Source organism: Strigops habroptila, chromosome 2, assembly GCF_004027225.2.
Source record: "Strigops habroptila isolate Jane chromosome 2, bStrHab1.2.pri, whole genome shotgun sequence".
Lineage (NCBI taxonomy): Eukaryota > Metazoa > Chordata > Aves > Psittaciformes > Psittacidae > Strigops > Strigops habroptila.
Window position 1 is genome coordinate 104,764,326 of NC_044278.2, and position 26,779 is coordinate 104,791,104.

Genomic DNA, 26,779 nt, shown 5'->3' on the forward strand with positions numbered 1-26,779 from the left:
TTTCTATAAATAAATTTAACTTTTTATTTTTATCTTTTTACTAAGACGTCTTTGCTTTAAACTCAGTGGGGTGAGACCCAGAGAGCAATTAACTGAAAAGTCTCTTGTTTAAGTAAGACTGCACCCTCCATGCCTTTGTAAATGCAGCGTACACTTGAGCAGGCCACCAGCCAAAAATCCTGATGAATCAAAGTATGGCAGCTATGCTGATATATGACGAAGTACAACTGATCAAAAATTTAAAAGCGTGTCTATTCCCCAGCATGCATCAGGCCTTCCTCCTCTTCTTCCTCCTCCTCCCCTTGGCTCCTCTCTCTCGCGCTCTCACTCCCATTCATCCTTTCCCTTTCTCTCTCGCACTCACTCTCTCGCGCTCCCTCTCGTACTAAATCAAGCGAGTGGGCATAGGCTCTCCTCCAGGAGGACAAACCTTTAAGTGCAGAACAAAATCAGCATGTTCCATCCAAGCCTCCATCATACATTATGCATGCGACAAAGTTTGGCAACAGTGGAGCTGATGTGATGACACAGCTAATCAATAAGAACCCACCGCATGAAACCTTTATAGTGGTTACTTTTTAAGGGCTCAAGTGAAGGAATTGTCTTTGTCAACTTTGGCTTAAAATATCCTTATATAGTTCCGGTACTTTCTCAGGGTCCACTGGTCTAGGTAAAAAATGTGTAAATTTTTGATGCCGTTTAGTCCTAGTCCCTTCTCTTGGAGTCCCATCTTTATTTAACGCAACGTAGTATCGTCTTCCAGTGTCCACGTGTTTATATAGATTTGATGAATATGTGTTATACCAATTTTCTTCAAACTGCTCTCTGAATACACACTCCTGGGTTAATTTTTCCTATGGAAAGAAAAGAATAAGTAGTAAGGAGATAGACAGCCACAAAACCAAGCTATTTTTAAAAGAACTAGGGTTTTCACAGTACCTCTTTGCTCAATTTACAGAATGAACTATTTCAATAATTTTAGCTAAGTAAAGCTGTATTTCTGGGTATTTCATTAAACAGTCACAAGGGTGGATAACTATGTGAAGCTAAAATGATTCTCCAAAAGCCCCACTGCCCAAATCAAAACAGCAACAACAAAACCAAAACCAGATCTTTTAGTTTCTGATCATTCCCAAGCACCCGGATATTGCTGGACTTCTATAACTAATTGCTTCAGTTATGAGTGCAGGCATTCAAACAAACAGACATAAATAAAGAAAATAAGAACTGGTTTGTAGCGCTGTAACACAATTTAGGGCCTTCAAATCTCCGTGTCCTTTCATTGCATGGAGAACTCGATGCATTTCATTAATTAAAAAAGATACAATTTGCTACCCTTAGTTTGGTTTATTATTTCTATCACAGAACCACAACCCAAGACAGATTCAAACAGGAGTACAAATCCCACGTGCTGTGATGAAGTTAGGTGAGGAAACTCCTCCAGGCTTCCTTTACTAAGGCTGTCCTCGTGCCCTGTCCTGCTGACAGGACCCCCTGAAGACATCAACCATTCATCACATCCCCTTGCCACAGACTCCCATGGGTTTCAGTTCATTCACTTATTCAGTCTGTGTGTACCCTGCTACATCCTTTGGTCTAAATACATGGTGTTTGCTTAAGACGAAGTCACCTGATAACTGGATTCAATTTAGGAAGGACTCACACGTGTAACTGACTGAGCAAGAAGACTGGAAAAAGGTGGTGAGTTCTAGCATGGGAGAGCTGACAGAAAGCTTGGGAAAATTAGCTTGGAAATAGACTTTTCAGTTGGCACAAAAAAACCCCAAAATTTATTACATTTTTTTCGTAACAAGAGTTCTCACTTGAATAGCACTCACATCGACCAAACTCAGCTTCCAGCTGAGGATCAATTTCTAATTATGACAAAGCTCTGTGTTTCACAGACATCAAATCTTAAAACAGTCCTTTTAGATAGATACATAGAGAAGGGAAAATGGAGACCAAGGCCCAGATGCAGCAAAGCATTTACAGCACCTAAGCCGTAAATGTGTGCCCGAACACAACCAAGGAGCCGCAGCTCAAGCTCTGATGTGCCCAAGAAGCCACCATCCATGGCTTAACCCAGGAGCTTCCCAAAACCCACTATCACTGAAGAAGTTTGCAGCTTGCCCTGGGGCTGCAGGTGCCTTTGGGGCCACCTCTGCTAACAGGAACTCATCTCACAACCCTTTTCCTAAGCAACATGCTTCAGCCCTGATGTTTTGCTGCTGCTCTGCATGGCAAGCATACCACTCCAGGTGTAGAGCTCTGCAGCCCGCCAGGGTTGGGGACCAGCATCCCAGCCAGGTTCAATGAGCCCTATGGACCTTACAGGAGTCACCCAGGAACCATCGCACATGGGAAGGGCAACCCCTGCACAAGTGGAGAGAGCAAGCCAGCACCCCTCTGCACCCTTAAGAACTGCAAGGCCAGGGTCCTCCTCAGTGCCTCAAGGTGTGGGATTTGGAGAGTTCTTCTAAATTCAGCCTGTGGCAACTCCAGCAGGCAAGAAAGGTGGCAAGCACAGAGCTCCTGACTTCCCCTTTGTTGGGCTTTGGGAACCTCATCACCCTTCAGGAAGGAGAAACCCACGTCAGGACCAGATTTCAGACATTAAACACTTGAATATTCACTATAGCAGCAGCCATGTCCCTGTGTGGACCTGGGTGGCTACAGCTTGAACAGTCACAGGAGGAGCCTGTGGTGGAGACAACAATGGCAGTCCTATCCTTTGCATCCTCTCCTACAGTTTGACCAGGAGATTTCCCTCCCCGTGGGTCCAGCTGAGAAGCACATGTGGAAACACGAGCATGTGCACAGGCCAGCTGTATATAACCACTGCTTTTAGAGGTATTTTTGACTATAACATTTTTAATGTGCAAAGTAGCTCAAACTCAGCAACACTCCATACTAGTTATAGGAAAAAGAAGCACAAATCTGTTTACATTAAAACTTTATCTATGGGCCAGATCCTGTAACCTCCTATTGATAATTGCCTCTATGTCCTTCAACAGCAAGAAACTGCAGCAGCAATGCATATTCCTGGATCTCAGCAGCAGCTGAAAGTTACACACACTGCAATAGCCCCCTGCACAGCCTCAGTGTACAAATTACTATAAAAACTATTTAGCTGCTATAAAGACTTTATTTAAGTACAGCTTTCATTACTGTTTTATTTTGCATGAGGTTTAAAATCACTTTGTTTGCTCTAAGGCAGAAGCAGATGCTAAGTGTATTATATGCTTGGTCTATAGGTCCATGGGGAAAGAGAAACTAATTCAAATTGTTCTCCTGCTCTCAGAAGGCAACAGGATCACATGACAAGCACTGCAGAAGCACTCACTGCTAAAAATAGCAACATTTTCAGAAGATATTCAAGTCCTGTCTTGAATTCATTAATTATTCACTTCATCTGCATTTTTTTTAGCATCATCATAAATTTCTATCTTTGCAAGAACAGTACTTCCCCATGCCCTAGATGGGAAATTTTAAAATAGCCTCTCTCTCTGGCAGATTTGATGGATCATGAACAGTGCTATGGTACCCTTAACTAGCAGACCTTGAATAAGAGGGTTGGCATCGTACTGTGCTCTGGATGAGTTCAATAGATTACAAGCTTAGAAATTCAATCTTTATTTTACAGGCTTATCCTGTTTCTATTTTTCATTGTCTTACAACACAGCTACATCTCTTTTGCCCTTCATCAAAATTCTCAGACATTTGTGTACAGACAGTAGGCAAATACTTCAACATGAACTTGACAGAGCAATCAGGATTCAGGTTCAGATACAGAGGGACACATATCACACTTTCAGAGAAGTGAAATAATTTCTTTATAAGCACATCAAACCACTTCCTTCTAGGATGCCTAGAAATTCTGGTTGTAGTCAGAGACCACTGGAGTAAATTGGTGTTGGTGACTTGGATCAGGTCCTATAAGTAATGTGGGGACCAATATCCTTCTTCCCATGGCCTGCAGATCCTTATAATAATGGCTCGTCTAATACCATGACAGACAGAAACCAATATCCACTAGGATAGTCATTTATGTAGAATCCTAGAGTTATTTAGGTTAGAAAGGATCTTTAAGATCACTGAGTCCAACTGTTAACCTAACACTACCAAGTCCACAATAAACCATATACGTACTACCACAGCAGTACTGAACACTAGCTTACACTCATGCTTTGAGCACACATGCCTTTATTCAAGCCAGAAACGAGCATAATACAGGGGTGAGGCTGCTCCATCCTGCCAACAAGCACCTTCTTGCCTCACTAGCTTAGGATGGGAAAGTCTTGCTAAAAGCCAACTCTTCCAGTATGGGAAGGAGATGGTGTTTCCTGATCACAAGTGACTTGCATTTTCCCTCCTGGCTATGACCTTTAGGAAGCCCCTGTACGCACAGTCAAAAAGCAAGATTTAGCCCTAGAATACAGCAATTTTTGGATACTTCTATTCTAGCAACTGATTTCTCTATCATTTTTCCAGTGCCAATATTTCCTTGCACCATTCTTAACATCACTAGATAATCTTTGTCAAAGGCTGACACAAATACCAAACATACCCAACTGGAACAGCTATGGAAAGTAACCTGCATTCCTGTGAAAGGGGAGGCTGCCTGCCTTGATCAAATCATTTAATTCTGAGGCCAAATAAGGAGGTGACCTCAAAATTATATAAATCAGATGTTGCACCACACACCACATGTTTTCTGCAAGGACTGTTCATAGAGTATTGCACTACAAAGTAATAGATTCTCATTTTACTTCATTTCCACACTTTATCTGACCGGGGTTTTTTAACCTGTTGTTTAACTTGGAATGTTCAAATAATTGAATTGTGTAAACATGCACATATCACAGGTATGAAAACCTAAGGCAGATTTAATTCAGAAGTCTGCTAATGCCTGGTCAGTGTTAGCAAGTCCAGAATCCCTTTCCCTTCCTATATTGTCCACCATCTAACCAGGGAGAAAAATAATTATGTTATCCTATTTCCAGGTGGATGGATTAAAAGTGAGATTGTAAATTAATAAAGTACATAGTTACAGCTATCACAATGAAAGATTTGCCAGCTTGTTTAAAAATAGATATCCCTGTGAAGAAACTAACTGAAAATGAGTGCACATGTGCACTGCTCAGAGAATGGTTTCATGACTCTAAAGAACGGTAAGACATTTGTGCTGCTTAGTAGTTGAAAGCACAGTACAGGGTCCTATATCAATATTCTTTTTTTTTTCTTTTGTCTTTTAAATAACCTTACAGGGCTATAACGTAATTTTATTTTGTAACCTGACAAAAGGAAACCTCTTCAGACCATCATTCCTAAAATCACAACAAATACTTTTCATGTCTAGCAAACGATTCTGTTCTATGCCACTGATTCAACAGAGATTCTTCACAAGAAAACACCTAATCCTGAAGTCCAAACAACTATTAACAAGAAGTCTATCTGATCTAATCAGCACTTCCTACATACCTGCTGCACATTATCACTGTGTTAATCTACCCTGTCTTAATAAAATCATGTATAAATATGTAGTCTCCTAAGTTCATGAAACTCCCTCATTATGTCTGCATGATGTTAGTAAAAACTACATATGTAATGAAGAGAAACAACAAAAAAAAAAAAAACAAAACCCTATTCTCTTCCAAAGTGGTTTTCTTTGCTGTTCTGCCTGGAAACACACACATTTTACATGCAGTTGGCCCTTCCCATGCTGTAATGCAAACAGCCTTTAGAACATACAGTGTTCAGCTAATAATTAACACTCATCCAGAGTTATCATAATAAAGGTGTAGTTTAGCATTTGCTGTGGTGTTGTCAGATCTCCCATGCTAAGCCTGTTAGTCTCCGGCTGGGTGGACAACCTCCAGCCGCAGTGAGAAGCCAAATGCTGGTGTCTGAGCAGCATCACTTTCCTTTCCAAGTTAGACAGCAATGCAAGTCAAACTCTGCACATTGTCTGATGGTGGATGTCGCAGAGTTTTTCATTGAACAGTTTCTCCAAGCAGTGCTTTTTCAGAATGCTTTATTCGATAATTTGACAGAACATGGGAAAAAAGGAAGGAAAAAAAGTCTGCTAAAAGAACTAGCTGATTGCTTTTTTTGTGTTTGTGTCAGTGCTTCTCTACAAACACTTCAGAAAGACAGTAGGAAACTGTACAGTCAGAAGAAAGACCAAGACAACAGTCAGGTACCCACTCACATGCATTCCATATTCTGTGGCACCTTTTATAAGATGAGGGAAATTAGGCAAGATGTCCTGGCAAAACCACAGTTGGTTAATTGCATTCTCTCTACCTGAGGTCATCTTGTACTTGCACAGAGCTGGAGTATTCATCTTATTTTCTCCCCCTAAACTTCTAGTTACTTTGTATAAAGCTTTTATTATACATAAATCCCCACTTAGAGGAAAAAAATCAATAAATAAATAAAAGAGTGACTGTTCTGCTGTCATGGAGGAGTTATGAGGTTAATATCTTTCATGCAAAAACCTTGCAAAGTCCCTAAGACCCAGCAAAACCTAGTCCCCTTAAGAGTGTTTTCATCAAAAGCCGCAATAGCTGCACAGATACAGACGCTGTGGTGCTTCCACATCCCGATGAAGGCAGAGCTTCCTGAACAAAGCAAGAGGACTCCAACATCAAGAATAAAACCCCAAGAAACCATCAGTGCATCAGGCATTTAATTGCTTCTCCCCTTTGCCCCATTGCCCCTCTTTTCCCACTCGCTTGCTCTCCACTCCATCATGAACCTCCTCTGGAGGGACTAGGCTGGGATCCGGCGCTACGCTATCACAGGGTTGTTTACAGAGCTCTTCTGACATGAACTGCAGGAGGATGAGATGCCAATTAGGCCTCCCTCCATTTTTGCCACTGCCAAATCCACAGCTCTTGGTCTTACTGATATCTACTCCTTTGAGATTTCAAGCTTGCAGCATCTACCAAGCTTTAAGGGTGCCCTTCCTGGACAACCATTACACGAAGAGCAACCCACTGTGCCTGAGCACACATCTGCCAGCACAGACTGCCTACCAGCAGCCACGCTTATGTCCACAAAGGTTTGATTCAGATCTGCCCAGCCAAGTGCGTTAGATGAAAATGTGTTTTCACCTAAACACCTAAGGTCTGCTCATGGTGCTGTTGGGAGTCATGACAAAACTACAGGGACAGGCCTCAGGGCACATACGCTGTCACAATACCATTTCTTTGGAAGCTGAAGAGCTTCCTTCCCTCTCTGTGCCACAATGTAGCAGGACTGAGACAAATTCAACTCTTAAACAAGCAGGTGTGTTCCCCTCCCTCCTGCGCCAGCAGGACTGGGCCCACACTGTGCCGTTTACGAGTCACACTTCTAACCTCTATTTTATTTTTGGTTTCCTGGCACAATCATGAACTGCAGTCATCAATGTTATCTAAGCATCTAATTCATAATGCTTGGCTGAACCCTTCCAAGAATCAGAAAGCAAGGTGGTATGCAATCTGATACAAGGGCCAGAGCCAATTTTTAAAGAAGACAGAAGAAAAGTTCCCATCAGCTTAAATGGAACTTGGATCAGGCTTGCAATGATAAAAAGGCAACAAATATTTTAAGACATTAAAAGAACCATTTCAGACATGCTCAGATTTACTGAAAGCTGTAACCTGACCTACCTCAGCTCCCCACTCCACAAATTGTCTTCTATCAAAAGACAACGTGTATGTCAAACCAGTGCTGTTATCCTCCAGCTACACACACTCTTCAGCCTGAAATACTAGTTAAGCTTCTAGCTGAATAGAGATTTTTAAATAGAATATGCTTTCCTTAAAAAGAACTAATATGGAGCATAGTGTCAGTGCTTTGTCAGTATTTTTTACCTTGTTTTGTGGTTTTCTAAGCACAGAATGCTGGGTTAAAGGAAAGATAGCCCTCCTTCAGCAGAAAGTGCTGCCTTTTGCACAAGCAAGGAGCTAAACTCACATGCTGAAAGACAGTGTAAAGTGGGTGATAAAAAGTACTTTGTCTGTAGGAGTCTCTACACTCAGTAAGTACCCCCCAAACTGGATTTATTCATCATTAGAGAAGCACCTTATCCCTTAGCTATGAGGTACCATCATAAAAAGAGCAGAATGCTCAGGTTCCTTCATAAAACACTTTGCCACAAGGATCAAATTATAATACATATGTAGTGATAAAAATGTGTGCTATAAAAGTTCTTCATGGTTTATTCTTTCAGCAAGATGATTTGGTCAAGGACTGATGAATAAAAGCCTGACTCTATATTTTATTACTAATTTTATGTAAAGTTACCTGCTAGATACTAGCTCAGAGGACAGGGACATTAGTGACCACATTGTCATTCCGGATGGCGGTTGTCAAACAAACAAAACATCATGGGCTATCACATTTTGGAAAGATCCAGCCCTCCTCACTGAAATGCCAAACACGCACTAGAGTCTTGGAAACCAGTAAGTTTGACAGAGATTTGAAAATCTGCAGTGTTTTGATGGGCAGTACAGTAAAGGGTTGGTACTCTAAGATCTTTACCTGGTCAGACTTGATTGCATATTCAGTTTAAGTTGCTTAAAAATGAGTCCTTTTAACTTCCCACCTTTTTGGACACAAAGGAAGGCCAGCATTTCAAAGAGCTGCTGCTGGAGAAAACATGTCACATTTGCCCTTTTAGACAGCAGTGCTCTTCCATTGGCAAACATTTCTCATAAGCGGTCTCTCCAGAGATGATCCTTTGGATTTCCCCTATTTCTTTTCCCAGAGGCAATCCCACCATAAAGTCATGGATCTAGATTCACAAATTTTTAGTGTTTGACTGTATGAGTAGGACAAAAAATATTTCCCTAAGATTTCTTGGAAAAAATCACCTATCTTTAGTGTTGCTATGCCTTGACTTAAGTTTTCAGTGACACACCTAACCCAGCCTTTTGGAAGTGCTGGAGTAAGTCAGCTCCTCTGTGAGCCCCCTGCTCCTCACACACACACACATCAGTGGACCTGTCTTTCAATGGGTCAAACTTAAGCCATGCAGTTAATTTCAGCTTTGGTGAAAGAAGTTGTCAATCTGTCTGAAAAAAAAATAGATATATAATAACAACTTCAACAGAACTGGTGACTGAAGAGCTCAAAGACCTGGCAGTTGGTCTACTAGGTATCAGTAGCACACAAACCTTCCAAAGAACTCAAATTTTTGAAGTATAAATAAAAAAATAAAATAAAATTAGGATTTTGTTTAAACTTTATATTTGTGTATTCTGAAATGACTCACAGGATTTTCCTGAAATCTTCCCCAATAAGTTTCCTGTTCTGAGTCCAGCTTACATACTAGATGCTGTCCTAACAAAGGCATCAGCCCGCCAAAATCCCTCTTGCTATACAAAAGCAATAAACACTTACATGTTAAAAGACTGTCTTTAGTTTGCAGACTCTCACAGGCAGGAACCTCGTCTAAGTTTAGGTTTTTAAAATTATGAATACAGTAGAGCTTTTATCTGTATCAGGGTCTGCTGATACAACCATAAAATTAATTGGTGGTTTTACGGGACCAGGTCCAATCCTGATTCCATTGAAGTCAATGGGATTTCAACCATAATAGAATCAAGTCAAAATTTCTCCTGAGTCACTGTAGCCGCCATAATTGTGTAACATTTGAAGAGTAAAGTTTAGCAGATTAAAGAATGCACAGCCTGGGCCAGACCCCAAAAACATGCAGCATTCACACCAGAAGCCAAGTTCTTCCTCAGCAGCAGTCATGGAATATGAATATAAAATCTGATCTTCAAATCAAAAGTAACAGCAGAGGTCTGCCTCATAAAAGGAAAGAAAAAGAAACCAGAGGACTTTATAAAAGGGGAGGAAATGAATTTGCACTGTAGCAAGCTTTATTTCTTAAGCTTTTCGAATGTGACACAAATGAACTGCATTACTGCGCATCACCAAATCAGCCTAAGCACATTCAAACTGCAAAGCAAATCTCAACCTAGACAAAATCCCTAATGAGGTCCCCACAGGGCAGACTTTTTTCTGCTCTGTCTTTGAAAATGATGAATGGTAAAGTGGGTAAGAGTGCCATGTTCACGTCCCACTGGCTCCTGAGTCAGAAACAGAGCACATCAGATCTTTATCTGATGCAGTGAATAATCCCCAAGCATATCTCAGTATGTCACTGCTGATGATGCCCTTTTAGCATGTCACTTCAACATAGTATTCTCAGATCAACTGAAAACGCTGAACCTTTTCACACCTCCATATCGTTATCACGGCTAGCTCCAAAAATGTGCAGGGCTGCAGTGACTGGGGAGCTACACAACTGCAAAGAAATGAATCTGAAGACAGACACTCAAACTGAACATGCCCTGCACTTGCTCGCTGGGTAGGATTTGAGCTTGCGATGCAGTTATGCCACTCAACAACTACCTGCTGTGGATACTGCAGTGCTCAACCCCTCTCCTACCCCACACTGAAGCTGATTCCCCCTACTGAGCGTTAGTGCTTGTCCACAAAGACAACAAGCCAGATCAGGAAGCTAAACCAGCAGAGAAGCCACCCTACAAAAAAGCAACTCCAAGCTTTCTTCTGTGGCTTTACATCCCTAAATTAGCCTTCTAACAGGTCAGATGAGTGCTGGTGTTGGAGCAAAGAAAGAAGCAGAAGCAGGCAGCGAAGGCAAGGAACCAGGACTGCCCTTCCTGGAATGGAGTTTCTGCAAGGTGTTACATCACCTTGGCGGCCTCCTCAAGCAGCACCTCCAATCCTCCTGTTTTGTAAGAGCGCAAAATTCTTTAATTAGGGGAAAGCAAAACATTAAATTAAATTAAGGATTGAGTAGAATCTTGCTTTACCAAAGCTTAGCTTTATACACACATACACATGCACACACACACACACATATATATAATTTATGTAGCAGATATTCTAATACTTTCCTGTTCCAGGAATGTAGTGAGAATCCAAGTTCAGCACAGAATTGCACACCAAGATAAAGAGATCACTGAGAGTTTTCTCTCATATAAAATGATCCTCAGACTTAGTAAGCATCTGGAATGAAGTCCTCTGAGGAAAATCAAAGACCTGAGGAAAAGTGTAGTATCTATCCCACAGAACACTATCAGTAGATGTCCCTCTTTGGTGACAAGTCTTATAATCCGTGAAATTCTGGTTTAAAAAGTAGACTGAAGTTAAAAAATACCACACTAGCTGCAGTTTCTCACAGATCTTTCTCCCGTACTACCTGTATTAAGTGTGTGGATTCACCTATCAATTCTTCCTACACCAGTACATCTGTACATTTCAGAAGACCTTTGTTTTCTGCAGAGTCCTTCATACCTTGCTGAGTGGATTGCAGTTTCTGCTCTCATCCCCAACCTGAGAGGAACACCATTTACAGTACCCAACTTTCAGCAAGGCTGCCTATCCAAATTCAGAGAGAGACTATCTGCAGAGGTGAAGCAGATAAGGTTGTAGACAAATCTTCCAAAGTAACTGAAGTTTTAGGGTTTTCATTGGACCTACGTCTTCCACAAAGAAAACTTCCACAATTATGAAGTTATCTCCTATCATACAGTGCAGGGAGAAAGCATTTATGCTTCATCTCCCACCTCCCTGCAAAAATTCCTCAGGCCAGCTCAAAATCTCACTTCCTCATGACCTGACACTTCCTCATAATCCAACCTAAGCTTTCTTCTGACCCATTCAAACCAATTCATTCTTGTCCTCTATTTTGAAGACTTTTTTTTCTCTCCTTGGTATTAAACTTCAGTGTACTGACAGAGACCAAAAGCGTACCCTCTGTTTTCATTCTGCAGGCTAAATAAGCCAAGATTTTTAGACTTCATCATTTGATAGTCTTTTCACCCTTCTGATCATCCCATTAAGCCCTTTCTGCACCTGTTTCAGTTTCAATCATCTACTTTAACACAAGTGACCAACTGTACTTTGCCTTTAGACTTTAGTACTTTAGATCAGCAAGCCCTTTCTGTGAGGCTGCCTTCTGTCTCCCTTCCCAATTTTGCAACAATTTCAGTAACACACTACTACTTTTTTTATGACAAGATGTTTAATGTCCCTAATAAAAGCAGGGAATAAAACCAGCCCAAGGACCAATCCATAAAAACTCCACTAATAGCTTCACTCCAGTCTAATACTTTTCAACACTCCTCATTGCTGTCTTCTCTTCATTTTTTCACCATCTATCATACAACTGTTCTTTTACGTAAATGACACCCATTTTACCCACTGTAGCAAACGCTCTCTTCTGTGGGTCATACCTAACACAGCTCTGCACATTAGCAGAACTGTATTTCCTGTTTCTAGAAAAAGGAATTCCTATCCAAAATAAAATACTAGGCTTGCCTGAAACTATTTATCCAGCTTCAGTAAACTCATCTTGCACGTACTTCCGGGTCCTCCTCTACTCTTGCATTTAAAAGTGTGCTCTGACACCCCAGGCACCACCCACATCTGACTGATAACCCTCCAGCTTCCCAGGTCATGCCCCAGCCAAACACAAACCACACAGCTGTGGGACCACAAACACTCAAGGCATTGCCTTGGAGGGAAGCAAACCCTCCCTCTCCCAGGCTTGCTCCCACCTCTTCACCACATCTTGCAGTGACCTAGGAGGGAACCACAGTAGCCAAAGACAGCCTTTCTGCTTGGCCAGTTGTTTTCCAGTTCCCCACTTCAATTCACCAGGCAGCAACAGAAAAGCTCGTGCCAGCAGAAGAGACGGGATTGATGGCTGGAGGGAAAATAGCCTCTTCTTTTAGTAGTGGTGTCAGCTGCCCCTACTCCCTTTGTTCATCACATGACAGTGAATCCCCCAGCCCCATGTTACCACCAAGGAGTCTATCAGAAATACTATCAGAAATAGCCCAGTTAGCAGCCATGTCTGACTATATTGCATTTACACTCCCACGTGAATGCACCATGTTTGTAAAGACTCCTGTTCCCTTTTCAATCATATACCTTAAAAAGTTTTTGCCTTATATTTTAGTGTATGTTTCAGGGCTACAGTCAGCTTTACTGCAGCAATTTCTATTTTAACCCTATGCTTCTACACTTCTAAGATACATGCTTTTCTGCAACCTGCCCTTCTCCCATTCCTCACAAACCCTTTTCCAAGCACCCACAGCCTGTTAGTCTCCAGATGCTTGCCAGCAGTTTCACCCTTGCTGGGATATCGTTTTCACAGGATTTCTGCATCTCTGGCAAAGTTTCAAGTTTCCTTCACATTCAGAGCCATAAGCACCTTTTTGAACTGGGACTCTTGAGACCTCAAAGTGTGCCCCTTAGAATCAGCTACAGGCCCCCTTCTTGCAACTTGGCTGCCTAAAGCATTTTTACTCAGGAAGACACAAGTCACAGTTTCTGCTAAAAGACACCACTGGGGTTTTGGTCACAGGAGTGCCAGGTTCTCCTGAACAACGCTGCTTGTGTAGAAAGCCTGAGCACTCTTGGAAGCCCGCCCCCCCCCCCCCAGGAACTGCCCTTTGCATCATCACCATTTGTACCATTTACCAAAAGGCACTTTATTATTTTACAAACAAGCAGAAGGACGTTAAATCTGCTGCTGCTGCCATAATCATTAGGCACCCTGGGATCTGACCACTCGCAGCCTAGAAGCCTGCAGTTTCACTCAGGGAGATTGCATTTAACTCTCCCTTTGGAGGGAGTTGTGTGCTGCAACTGTCCTGCTTCCAGGCTCATCTCACCCATAGGTACCTGTGCGTACACTGACAGATAATCCGGATTATTTAAAAAAAAAAAAAAATCAACCTGAAGCATATGGAATTGCTTTAGATCAGAGGTGTTTAACACTAACAGGTAAGTGTGAATAACACTTCAGGGTAATTTATTTATCTATCCTATTCTTAGATACCTGTAGTGACCGTATACTTGACCCAAATGCTGTTCCCAACATGCACCTTTAACCTGTTTTTTTTCTTCACGTTGTTTCTGTGCACCTTGACCTACCATTTGAAGGGCTGAACAATTCCATTCCCTTATTTGCACAGGAACATAAAGATATTTTTAGAATGCAGCAAAACAAATCCTTACCTACACCAAGCAATTTTCAGTAAACTATGAAAAATTGTCCCTTTTTTGTCAAAAGAATTTCTGTTCAACAGTCTTTGTAGCTGCATAGTCCTTTCAGGACTGTGCAGACCCAAACAAAAGCACAAAGCACTGCAGGTGCAGCCCTGCTGGGACAATAAAGAGGCATATCATCACCTCCCTGCACACTTACTGAGAAAACATGTTTCTTCAAGGACAGTACACTTTCTCTCTCTGTCTCCTCCACCCTCTCCCCAGTAGTTTTAAGAGCAAAAGGCAGGTTTAGTGTCCCAAAAACATTTGGACAAACAAGTTTTCAGTTGATTTTTTGAAGGACAGCAATTTATCACCCTGTTATAAGCCGTCCTAAATCTCACTTTGCTGCACACACCCTGAAAGTCTGAAACCCAGAGGTGAGGAGCCTCCCTCCCTGACTCCAGATCTGGGCTCTTTGGCTCTGTCCCAGCTGCTCTGTGGGAATATGAAGCCTCCCTCTCTTCTCTCCTCTCCCCTCTCCTTCCAAGCATTGCTAGCCCTCTCCCCCTTTCCCAACAACTCCACCATAACCCCTGCTTTCCTCCTCCCTCCCTGCCCAGCTCCCCTTGTAGCTGCTCCAGATCTTCCAACTCCCAATTTTCCTCCTGAGCATCCAACTTGAGCTGCCTTTTGCCACCTGCCAAGGACACAAAGAGCAATGGAGACACCAGCATCACTGCCTGCTGTTAATATTCCCAACCGCAGCAGTGCAGGGCAGCATGAGGGTGGGGACAGCCCATGAAGGCATGGAAGTCCTGTGACTGATGAGAAAAACCTCCCTCACTCCATGGCATGGCACAGAGGAGCACAGTTAAGACACATTTGCTAACTTTTGCCAGAGACGTTGGCAAGAGCCATTTGGCACTCTGGAAGGAAAAAGGTCTTCATGTCTCATCTTGACACCCTTCGGGTCCTATCTGTAGTTTCCTCCTCTCCAGTGACAAGCACAGTAGCTGTTGTGAAACATGATGAGTCACAGCTGCAGGCTGCAAGGGGAAGGTAAGGTAAAGGGAGAACAGGAACAGAGTAAGACAGGAGGGAAAGGTGTCACTAACTAGCCTCCAAGTCATCCCTACGTAGCTACCACTGGCTTCTGTGCAGTCCCATATACACGTATCTTCAGCTTTCCCTAGCTAAATCTGTGGGATGAGGAGGAACCTGAGAACAGCCACCCTATGTTATACATCACTGCCTGAGAGCAGCAGGAGAGTCACTGTGCTCTTTTAACCAGAAAATGCAGCAGGAACTGCCTCCTATAACAGTGGCAAGTTGGGAAGAGGCTGTAAAGCATTTAATCTAGGAGGAAAGCAGCACTTCGAGAAGGCCAAGGGGAACATGTCTGGATGAAGATATGCTGAAACTGCCTTTACTGTTGCCTTTCATGAAAATTGGCAGCGATCATCCATCCTGGCTTCTCTGCTTCACCATATGTCCCATCTACAGTGGCACCACAAATATGCTGGGAAAAATCTTCCTGTGCCAAATGTTTTAAGCACAAATATAGAAGGATAGAAGTCTTTTAGGATGCTGATTTGATTCACACCTAACATATTTTTCATGCAGAAATTTGAATATAAATATGATAGTGTCGTAGACACAGGGCATGTATTCCGGCAGCATCAAGTCCTGCAGTACTGAATGCCTGCAGAAACACACCTGCTTCGATCCAAACTGCTATTGTAGAGCAGGACCAGGTATTTCTTAGGCTGCTAAGAAAACAATTTCCCACCTTAGAAAACATGTTTACAGCCTCTTGAGTGTACCTGCTCCATGACAAAGCTGGTGCTATTGACAGCCCTGAGTGAAGAAACCAAGACAGACGGATTCACCTCCCAGCACAGGCAGCACAAGGGCAGTTTGCTCACGCTACAGAACAGTTCAACTCAAATGACTGCTCCACCTAATTCAGGTGAAAAACTTGAATCTCAGTCTATCATGTATCAGTCTTGAAACTAATTTCAGTTAAACTGATCTTCCCTCTCTCCAGAAGGTAATTCTGTGTTGGATTGTGCTTGTTTCTGGTTGAAACCACAATATTTATTCCCATCAGAGAACTTAATTTTCAATTAATTGCATTTTTTTGACCAAAACCAAACGTAAAACACTGTCACTTAAAAATGTCCAGCCAATTCTCATGAAAATCTGCTCTGAGGCCTGCTTATCTCGGTGTTTCTATGAGAGCTGACAGTTGCTGAAATATAGGCACTAGGATTGCTAGTGTTGACAGGGCTTTAAAGCATCATCACACTGAGTAGCCATTAGAGGTTATATTTCATTGGAAGTAATGTAATTCAATTACCATCACTCTTTAGTATGTCCCATCTCTGGAGGCTGACAATAAGCCGTATCATCCATCAGATTTTAACCCGAACTTTGCATTCTGGCCCTGTAGATTGCCAGCTCTCCATTATGAATGGCTTTATATTTTTAGCGTCATTTCATAGGGAAAAAAGGTTATCCAATTATAGTATACATCCATCCGCCTGCCCGTCTGTCCTTCCCTAGCTTTTCAACCAGTTTCAATCAGGAGGCAAAGGTCTTCAAGAAAATTAAGTTCCTATCAGTTCTGCAACTAATCAGAGGCAGGGTAAAGAAGAGAAATCATTTGCACGTCCCACTTGGGAGTGATAAGCTATGCAATCCCTGCAAACTGACAATCTAGTGAGCAGGAACAGCTAACACTGTCTCTTCCTCGTGCAAGAAACACAAAAGCCTGAGAAATTTGTGTTACTGCAGGAACTGAAAGTCAGGGAGACCCATGTCTTGGACTGTGAGACACAAAACCCTAGGAAAACAGGTTCTCTTAGAACTAGTGTTCATGGAACAACTACTTTATTAATACAGTGAGCTTAGTAATTTACAAATAATTTCTTGTGCATATTTCCTCAGCAAAGAATGTTTTGAGTAATTATTCTGACAGTCAATCGTATTGCAAACACAAAATATAAACTGCACAGAAAAGTGATGTAATAACATTTGCTTTTCCAAACCTATGCATTTGAGTTCTATCAATAAACACATTTTCTTTTTCTGAATATCTGAAGTGCAGAGTAACTGATTTACTATGTTTACCTGTTTAAATTACTCTTACTGATGATAATCAACATTACTGATTTATATTACTGTTGCTGTTCTGCCTTTTTGCTGCCTGAGCTATAAAAGTACTTGTGACTTCATCAGTTCTTTACCCCGTTCATCAGCTGCATAAGGATTGTGACTTATGACAACTTACTCACACCTCACAGGCAACTTGTTTACATTTGTCATTGCATCCATTTGCTTTCTCTCTTCCTCTCCATCCTTCCAACCTTTTCCTCCTCCATATTGCCATTTAGCAAAGGCCTTTTCTTTGGCCTTTCCCACTCACTGGTTCTCACCATCTGTGCATCTCCTCCCATGTCCACACATTCTCCATCCCAGCCTTGACCTTCATTCTACCACCTCTTCTTCTGCCTCATGATCTGTACCTCCTGGCTTCCTCCCCCAGCTGGCTTTTCACTCAGATCACAGTCTCCTTCCCTTCTCTACCTTCCCTCTCTCACACAAAATGTTACTAGGAAGGGATCAGTGAACCTGGACACTCCTATAAAAACATTTCTGCTGTCCTTCCTGATCTTGCTTCGTCATGTTTCACTATGGATCATGTATATGGAAGCTGAACTTCCCTCTTAGTCTCTCTGTTTTCACCTGCCCATTCATCACCATCTTCTCGTTTCCTCCCACTCTCACTGCTGCCCCACTCAAGTTTTCCTCCCCACCCTTTTCCCAGTTACAATTACTCTCCTCTGATACTGGTACCTTCAGCTACACAGGCTTAGGCTACACCTAAAGACTTTTTGCAAAATTTACGCAATCAATTAGTTGACCATTGCCACCTCCTCTTCCATGTTTCTACTGAACTCCAGTGGATACACAGCCTCCCTTCGCTCTAGGCACTTGCTTACCCTTCAAACCTGCCATCCTCTTCCTCAAATAAAACTCCTTCTCAAGTCCTTGTCAACTTTGGAGGTTGATACTTTGCTGTTAGAAAAGGCAGCCTGCCTATTACTAGTTGGGGAGTTGCCTGCTTGATTTCAGCAGATTTCAGATTCCCCCTGCATATGATCTACCTAGGGTGTGAACCCCACTGTACATCAGATGTCTCAACTTTTGCCAGGTAAGGGTCACACACGCACACACCCTTCTGCCACAAGACAGGCTATGTTGCCAAGAACAGTCACCCATCAGCTGCAGGTAGGCTGGTTCACCAGCTTAACTCCCATGTCTAAAAGTGGGAGTTTTACTCCTACCTCGCACCCGTTACTCACTCCTGCTGCCATTATCCCTCAGAGACCACCAGCTAAACTTTCAGGACAACACCGCCAAGACTTTTACGCTCATTCCTATATCTTTTTACAACTTTTATCCACTCCTATTTCTCATTTTCTCATCCACAAATGCCGCCCTTCACCTCCCCCTCTGTTTTCACCAGTTCCTAAAAAGCTCTCTGTCTACACACAAAAGGTCTCACTTTAGGTCTTTACTGAAAGGACACATTTACAAATCTTACAGTACTTCCTTTAGTCTTCAGTGACCAGCTCTGACCATCAGTCTTCATTGCTTGTATCTAAATTGTTGGTCATACGCATTATTACTCATTCCTGATTTTATCCCCTCTCCTGTATTTGTTATATCACCCACAGGGTCTTGCTTTGAATTAGACTTCAACATATTTAGAACAGAAACAGTGCTTTAAAACATCTAATGCAACGGGGGCTTGCAGGAGCTGGCAAGTATTTTTCCCATAGACTATAAGGATCACAACTGCCTAAGGCCAGCAGGAACTTACCGAGCCGTACAGTTCCCCTTTCTCATTCATTCCAAGGTAGAGTCCACTGTCGACTCCTCGGATGCTGACCAAGCCCACTGCTATACTGATAAATTCCAGTATACCTATAAAAAGCAGGAAAAAACAAACAATGTACATATTGTTTCCATTGAAAGATTTTTTTCTGATCCCTGAGCAACAAGCAGCTATTTTCACAGGTGTTTTCCCATTTTCAGAGTTGTTTGGAGGAAGATGAGGAATAAATGGATGTATCTTCAAGTACAATACTTGACCAGAGAAGTTCTTTGAGTCTCTGCTAGAATGAGGCATTGCAGACAGCGTGAACATACCAAATTAAAAAATTACTCTCAGTCTTTCTCATCATTTCTAAACACAGATCTAAATGTTGGTCATATTCTGGTTTGCACAAGTAATATTCGAAGAAAAAACAGTATTAAAAAACCTGCGAAATTTGTCTTGCAAAATAAATTCTGAAAAAATACATTTGAATCAGAATTGTGAGAGAAAAACAATGTTACACACGGAACCAAAAGTTCTACTTCTAGGCATCAGGAATATGGGGAAAGATTTACTCACAGTATAATCTTCCAGAGGCTTGAGAACTGAAAATCCTTAGTATAGTCACACACATTTCTGTCTAGATAGTAACTATTCTCTCTGGTGTGTTAGTTTTAACTCATCTCAAATTTGAAAATTAATATATTCAAAACCTAAGTAATAGTGTATAAATGATTAATTCTTCCCATGCACATAACAACAAGCTCACATGAACATTTGTGCATTAGAGACAAGAACATTTTGCCGAGAAGCCCTGCTTCTACAGAGCTCTGAGGTTCAGCATCAATGTACATGGTGCAGCAAGTATCTGTATCAAATAGAAGGTTTGAGGGTTTTTTGGCATCCTTTCCTCTTCAATGAGGATGCTACCAGCCCAACCTTGAATAAGCCTACAAGTCCTGTGGAAAAAATGGAAACTGCTTCCTATATGGGAATGCTTGTGTAGGACTGTAATGATCTCACAGGAATTAGCCAGCAATATTCAGAAGCACACTCCTGTGTTACGCTGCTTTCTGAGCCACAAAAAAAAGCCCAGGGTAGCATTTTCAATATATTCTTGTGAATTTGCATGTCTAAGTACACCATGTAACTATTTTTAAAGCTTAATGAAAACTATGTTTAGATGAAATAATAAAACAGCCATGTAGTATGTGTTGAGCCTCACGTGGCCACTAAAAAAGCACTTTCATGGATTTTTTGAACAATTAATTTGGCGTCTCCCACAAAATAGTTGTGCAGTGATCAATAACAGGCATGAATCACATAAATCTAACACAGCACAAGTTGAAGCCAATAGGGAAAATTTATAGCCAAGCTAATGTAAAGATGAAATGTATTCCCCGTAAGGGACTATTGATCATTACCTTATATATTATTCAGTACTACAAACACCATCTTCTTACTGTTTTGATAACCCTGTTTTTAGGCCTGGGCATCTTAAATTGTTCTCTATATACGCAAAAACAAAAAATACTGGGAGGAAATATTTAGTAATTACGGATTATTTTTTTTTAAGTAATAAAAAGTGGTAGCATGCTGTTTATCTGGTATCTGTAGTCTCTCAAATGCAATCGATCCATTGAAACAATTTAAACATTCCCATTATATCTGGACATGCAATACTTCTAGATTTCTTACTAAGGCTTTTTCTGTAAAGCTTTTACCAAACTATCGTATTACCTGATACATATTACCAAGCAATTTTAACTGAGGTTAAATCTTATGTTAAGTGTGCACTATACCATATATAGCTAAGTTAGGAAGTCTGGCATCTTTCACCTCAGTATAAATGTAGTTTTTAATTGCTGTTCTCACTTCAAATATTTGGGTGCATGCTGCTTAGCATGTCAAAAGAACAAAAAAGGCATGGTCACGTCTTACTGTAAGTGCAGAAAATGAATTTAAGGTACTTGGCAAAGAGCGTGTCCATGCCCATGGCACTGGGGTTGGAACTAGATGATGTTTAAGGTCCCTTCCAACCCAAACCATTCTATGATTGTATGATTTTTGAGATCAGAATAGAGACTTCTTCATTTGAAATATTCAAAAGCCTATTCACAGCAAGTTGTATGTGCCATGCTGTTAAGTCCTTCAAGAGATTATCTGAGGTCAAGCATGCAGTCTTACACAAGTCTTGCCAGTTTAAGGATTGCATGATGTGGCCCAACACTCCAGTGAATATTTTCACTGCATGGTTTCTGTAATGTACAGATGGCACTTAGGACCTGAACCAGATATTAAAATAGATATTCCTATTCAAAATGAGGATGGAACAAACAAAAATCAGGACAGCTGCAAACTTCAAAAGCTAGGGCCCTATTTATAGCCAAAAATGAGGAAAAGAAGAAAAGTAGAGAGGAAATAACTGTCTCAGTACACGGGATGCAGCATATGTTCTCGTCAGACGCTGAGCATTTTCTTTAATGAAACCACTTCAAGGCAAAGACCCACTCCTCCACAAAGGGGTTAGGAAGAAACTTTTGGGGAAAGTTATTCCTTACATGTCGACCTCAGCCCTTCACACACCTTCCTCCACATGATCCAGCTTTGACCATGCTGAAAGGCAGCAGGCACCAGTGTGGCCACGAAGGCCAGCCCTGCTCTCCTGCCAGGCTCACAGGAGAGAGGAGGTGGGTCGCTTACACAATGTGAAATTTTAACTTCCACCTAGTTTAGCTCTGGTGAAGAACAGACCTACAGAAGCATTTGCCTTGGCTTTAAGCAGTGAACATCTCTGCAGCTACACATCTTTTTGTTGTTGCTGTTCCGCCCTTTGCACATTTTTGTCTTTGGCTATATATAGGCCCTCTTTGTATTGCTGGATTGAAGGAGTTTAGCTTCCGCTGAGCACCGTAACACGCCATCCACGGCAATGAATACTGTAAACGAGCATCTCTGCCAGCCACTTCTTTGTACGACTTCCAGGGGCAGCGGAGAGAGGGGCAGCAGCGAGGGCCCGCAGGCGGAGCGGGTCTCTGGGGCTGTGCTGCCGTGTGCTGGGCTGGCAGCCATCCACCCGAGGGAAAGCAGAGGGGAGAGGGACGCACAGGCCCTCGCGGCGGGGAAGCTGCGGGAGGCCAGCCCGGGGCCGGGGCTTCCCTGGAGCCCCCCGCCCGCGGCTGCGGCGCCCGGCCGGGCAGAGCGCGCCGAGGGGACACGTCCCGCCAGTCGCAGCTGCCACTGCTCCGCCCGCTCCCCCGCAGGATGCCAATTAGAAGGCGGGAGCGCAGACAGCCACGGCCCCTCAGGAGGCTCTTACAGCGCCCTCGCCCCGCCAGCCGCCCGCATCCCCTCCCCTCCGCAACGCTCAATAGCGGAGGAGGCTGTGGGGGCTGCTCGGGGTTCTGCCTTCCCCCCACAACCTGGCCCCAGACTCCCACTCCCGGGGGCGAGCGCCCTCCGCATGCACCACCTCCGCGTCCTCCCCCCCCTCCCCCCGCCCTGATCTGCCCGGTCTGCCGGCTCTCCCCGGAGACAGCGGGGGGGGGGGGAGAGGGGATGCGCGGGGTTGTGGGATGCAGCCCCGGCTCCCCGCATCCAGCACCAGAAGGACCCCCAGGCCGGAGCCGCCCCCCGCGCCCTGCCCAGCGCGGGACCCCCTCGCCAGCCCGAGGGCCGGAGCGGGCTAGGGCGGCGGGAGGGCGGGCGACTGCGAGGCTCCCGCGGATGATGAACGCAGCGGTTCCTTGTAGCAGCAGGTCCCGGGGAGCGGAGGTCACCTGCTGACAAGCTTTTTTTTTCTTCCTTTTCCTGCATGCTCCTATTTTTTTAATGCTGTGCATGCAGTACTTGTGCTGACGCACAGAGACACGCCTCTCCGCTGTTACAGAGTTCCTGGATTTACAATGACTCCACTGTCTAGCAAATGCCCTAGACTAAAGGAGACTGCCTCAAAAATCTTTCTCTTGTGACCCGGGAGAGATAAGGCTTTGACCACCTGCAATCGCACTACGGGGGGGACCGAGCCGGGCTCTCCCGGGGAGCTTTTCTTTGAGAGATGGACATCTTGCTGCAGGAATTGCGAAATGCCAAGGCTCCCAGAACTGGGCGAGTATAGACACACAATATGGCTCGGCTTATTGTATGCAATAGGCACACATCCAACATAGCATCACAAAAGAATTACTCTTATCTGATGTCTCTCCAAAGGTGTGTGTGCGCGTGTGTGTGGGGAGGGGGATTCCCACAGGGCAGAGCCCAGGGAGGAGTTTACGCGCAGCCCCCGGGGTTTTCTCTTTGTCCTTATTCCTCAGGAAAACTTCTGCTGACTCGCTCCCCCAGATCCCCCCCCACCAACACACACACACACACACATATGCAGGTTTCCTGCACACACTGAGAGGAGACCAAGTCAGCCCGCGCTCCCCCGCGCAGCTCTCGAGTTGGGATGCCGACCTTCCCAGAATCATTGGAAGACCTTCCAATCACCAAAACCCAAACAGCATCAGCTATTCGGTGACCTCCCGGCAAACACAACAGCAATGTCACGACACCCATACAAAAGCACCGTGATCCCCTCCCCACTCCCAAACAAGCCGGGAGCCCCAACGCATGCCATGGCTTTGCCCTGCCCGGTCTGCTCGACCCCGCACCGAGCAGGGGCAACATCGGCGCGCTCTGTGGGAGAGGAGTTATCACAGGGGCGCGTCCTGGGAGGGAGAGGGCGACCAAACGGGGAAGGAAAAAAAAAACCAAACAAAAAAACATCTATTTAAGGCCAAGGCGCTGCAAGGGCTGGAAGAGCTGCCCCTCGGAATTGTCAGCTTCCTACAACTGCGGCTGAAAAGCTATTTGTAAAAATAGACCCCGCGAATAACGTTGTCGCCGCCGCCTTGAGAAGAGAGCAGCTGGCGGCCCTCCCCCGGGGCTACCGGCCCCCCCAGCCCCGGCTGCCGGTGCGCACAGCGCCGCGGCCGCCCTACACCTGCCGCCGGCCCCGCACCGCGGCCGCTCTGTGTGCCCGCACCCGCAGCGGGAAACCTGCGGCTATGCTACAGCGTCTGCCTGTGTGTGTCAAGGAAAATGCCTGGATGCGAAACTCCCCCATTCCCCTCCCTGCGCGGCTGCCTCAAACACTTTCCGCACTTTTTCTCTCCAGCACGCATGGATGTTGCGCCCCCGGGACAGCCGCGAGCCCCCCAAGTCCCCCAGGAGACCCCGGGCGGGCGGCGTGGGAAGGAGGCAGAGCATGGGAGCAGCGTGAGGGTGTCCGGGAGCAGCGGCCGGCGGGGGATGGAGGATAAACCTGCGCCCATGCGAGCCTCAGCCCTCTGCCTCCCCCCGCCCCTTCCCTTCTGCGCCCTTTGGAGATCATCTCCTACAACACCGGCGTTATCTAAACAGCTTCACAAAGCAATAAAATACAGCTTAGATATCGTTCAACATCTGGCATTAAAATACGAAGAGAGAGAGAAGAAAAAAAATCACCACAGGACTTTGTTTTTACGACCGAATCTAAGTGCTGTCAGGTTGGTTCTCTCACAAGTTAACTCCTTCCAACAGCTGGGAGCGTGGCGAGCTAACCTGGCATGTTTTCCTCTCCCCTCCTTAAAAAAAAAAAATGACAATAACCCAAAGAATCAGCGCATCCAGGCTGTTTCAGTTACTTTCGTGCATTCGGTCTGCAGGGCCTTGAAAAGGCTCCGTGGCAGCAGAAGCTCCAGGCCCGCTTGCCTCGGGTGTGGGGTCCCCGGGTGAGCAGGCACAGGCTCTAGAGAGCGGCCGGAGCCACGAGCCCTCCAGCCCTGGCTGCTGAGTCACAAATAGCGTCCCCTGGAAATAAGATCCAGGGAATGCTCTTGCAAATTCCCTGCCAGCTTGACACGCCACCCAGCTCGGGAAAGGCCGGGTTTGGCGCAGGTTGCCCGGCGAGTTTCGGGTGAGCACGGACCCCACCTGCGCTCCCCCTCTTCCCAGCGCGCCGGGCACCGGCCGCAGTGTGCGGGTCGGCGGGCGCTGCCGGTGGACCCACGCCGAGAAACGAACTAAGCTGGGTTTGCAGTTCGAGCAGTTACTAGGGCAGGTAATCGGCAGACAAAACGAAAGAAAAGCCTCGTTAATTTGCGTACAGGACGACAGCCACTCCCTTCAGGAAACTCGGTGAATTTTAAATTGTAGTGGTTAATGATTAAAACCCCTTTAAACTCGCGAAATCAAATCATCAAGCAGAAACGTCCCGAGCAAAAATGCCACCGCCGCCACCAGCGCCTCCCGGTACGTGCCTGCTCTGAAGCAGAACTTAGGGCTACACAGCATCGCTACCTCAGCCCGGAGACTCCGGCGGGGGCTCCCGCCCCGCGGCGGTTGTCAACCCGCAACCCCGGACACATCTGTGTTCCCCTCCGCAGCTCAGCCAGCAGCACCCCCCACACCTCCCCGCACCCCCCGCCGTCCCCCCGCCCGCAGTTCTGCCCCAGTATCCCATCACATGACCACTAAAGGGTTAAGGATAATACCTACCAAATCTGCTGTGGTCTTGCCTGGTTCCCTGGATAGTACCATTGGGGAAAATTTCTAAATGAAATCCAGTCCTGCAGTATAGCTGCCTCCGCCTGAGGATCCCCTTTAAATGGTCCAAGTCCGTGACCGCAGGGCCCCTGGGCAGCCCACCTGCCTCAGACTGACCCAGGTGGTCACTTAACAAAACCGGGCTATCCACCGGCAAAACGGGCACATTCCCAAAGGGTACTGCATCCTGCACACCGAAATAGTTCCCAACTTCACCTAAGGGAGCCATCAGAAGATTCTGCTTTTAGAGAATAAGAATAAACAATAATGATGGTGCCAAACCCAGGAGATATAAGATTAGGTATATTCCACTCCTCTCCCCTCCCTAGCGCAGTTACAGAAAAATGTTCTTTCTTCAATCCATTAAATGCATAAATAAAAGTAATATTCTGTTTTGACTGGTACAGGTTCAAGGTCAAACCAGTTAGTCTAAGAAACCACCACTTTATACTCACACACTGACATATTTATAAACATATAGATGTGTATATCTATATAAATGCATATATCCCCAGCTCTTAGCAAGCAATACGGTCTTCAGCCCATCCAACTGTAATAAAGAAAAAAATCCGTAGTTTCTCCATTTGGTTTAAGATAAGAATGACCATAGCAACTTAAATACCTAGGCGTTATAGGGATTTTTTTTTTTAAGATGCACAGGCTACGTCAGGATTTATGGATTCTGACTCCAGAAAGGCATGCGCTGTTTTTACTCTATAACAGACTGCATACATCAGCATGAATCCTGCAAAGGGGGAGGGGGGAAATCTCACGTTGTTGGCTGAGATAAATCCAAAAAAAAAAAAAAAGGAAAAAAGAAGAAAAAAAAAAACTTTTGACGTCCAAATCTATTATCCAGAATTCTCAGGAGGCTCAGCAGATGTCCACTGGTTTAGGATTATTGACGATCCACAAGCAAAGCAGCAACATACAAGTGCTTGTGTCTTTCTTGGCTGGCTCGGAACAGGTGTTGCTTCTGCAGGGCTCCCTGTGAAATGTTGTACTCCAGCACTGAGCTGCAGCTCTTGACTGTGGATCTCCATCCAGCACGCAGAGTGGCGCAGGAAGAGGCATTGGGCTGGGTTTAAGGTAGTCCTGATTGCTGCTGGAAGGATTCTCCGAGGTCCTAGCGCTCAGCCCTACCTGCTGCAATACAGAGCCGCTTCCAGCGCCAGGCACGGCGTGGAGCGGCTCTTGCTGCTCTGCGGCAGCGCGGCGCACGCAAGCAAATAAATAAATAAGTGGGCGAAACTTTGGGGGAGGAAAAAAGCGGCGCGATGCTAAATATACCGAGCCAGC

At 44.6% G+C, this 26,779-nt stretch overlaps 1 protein-coding gene across 1 annotated transcript; it reads right to left on the bottom strand.

Moving 5' to 3' along the window:
• FGF9 (fibroblast growth factor 9) lies at positions 1-26,589 on the bottom strand. Its single transcript, XM_030477888.1, has 3 exons — positions 25,433-26,589; positions 18,917-19,020; positions 1-854 (listed from the first exon to the last, which is right to left on the bottom strand). The coding sequence occupies exons 1-3, from the start codon at positions 25,707-25,709 to the stop codon at positions 609-611; spliced, it is 627 nt and encodes a 208-aa protein (XP_030333748.1). The 5' UTR covers positions 25,710-26,589; the 3' UTR covers positions 1-608.
• Positions 26,590-26,779: the final 190 nt, after the last annotated feature.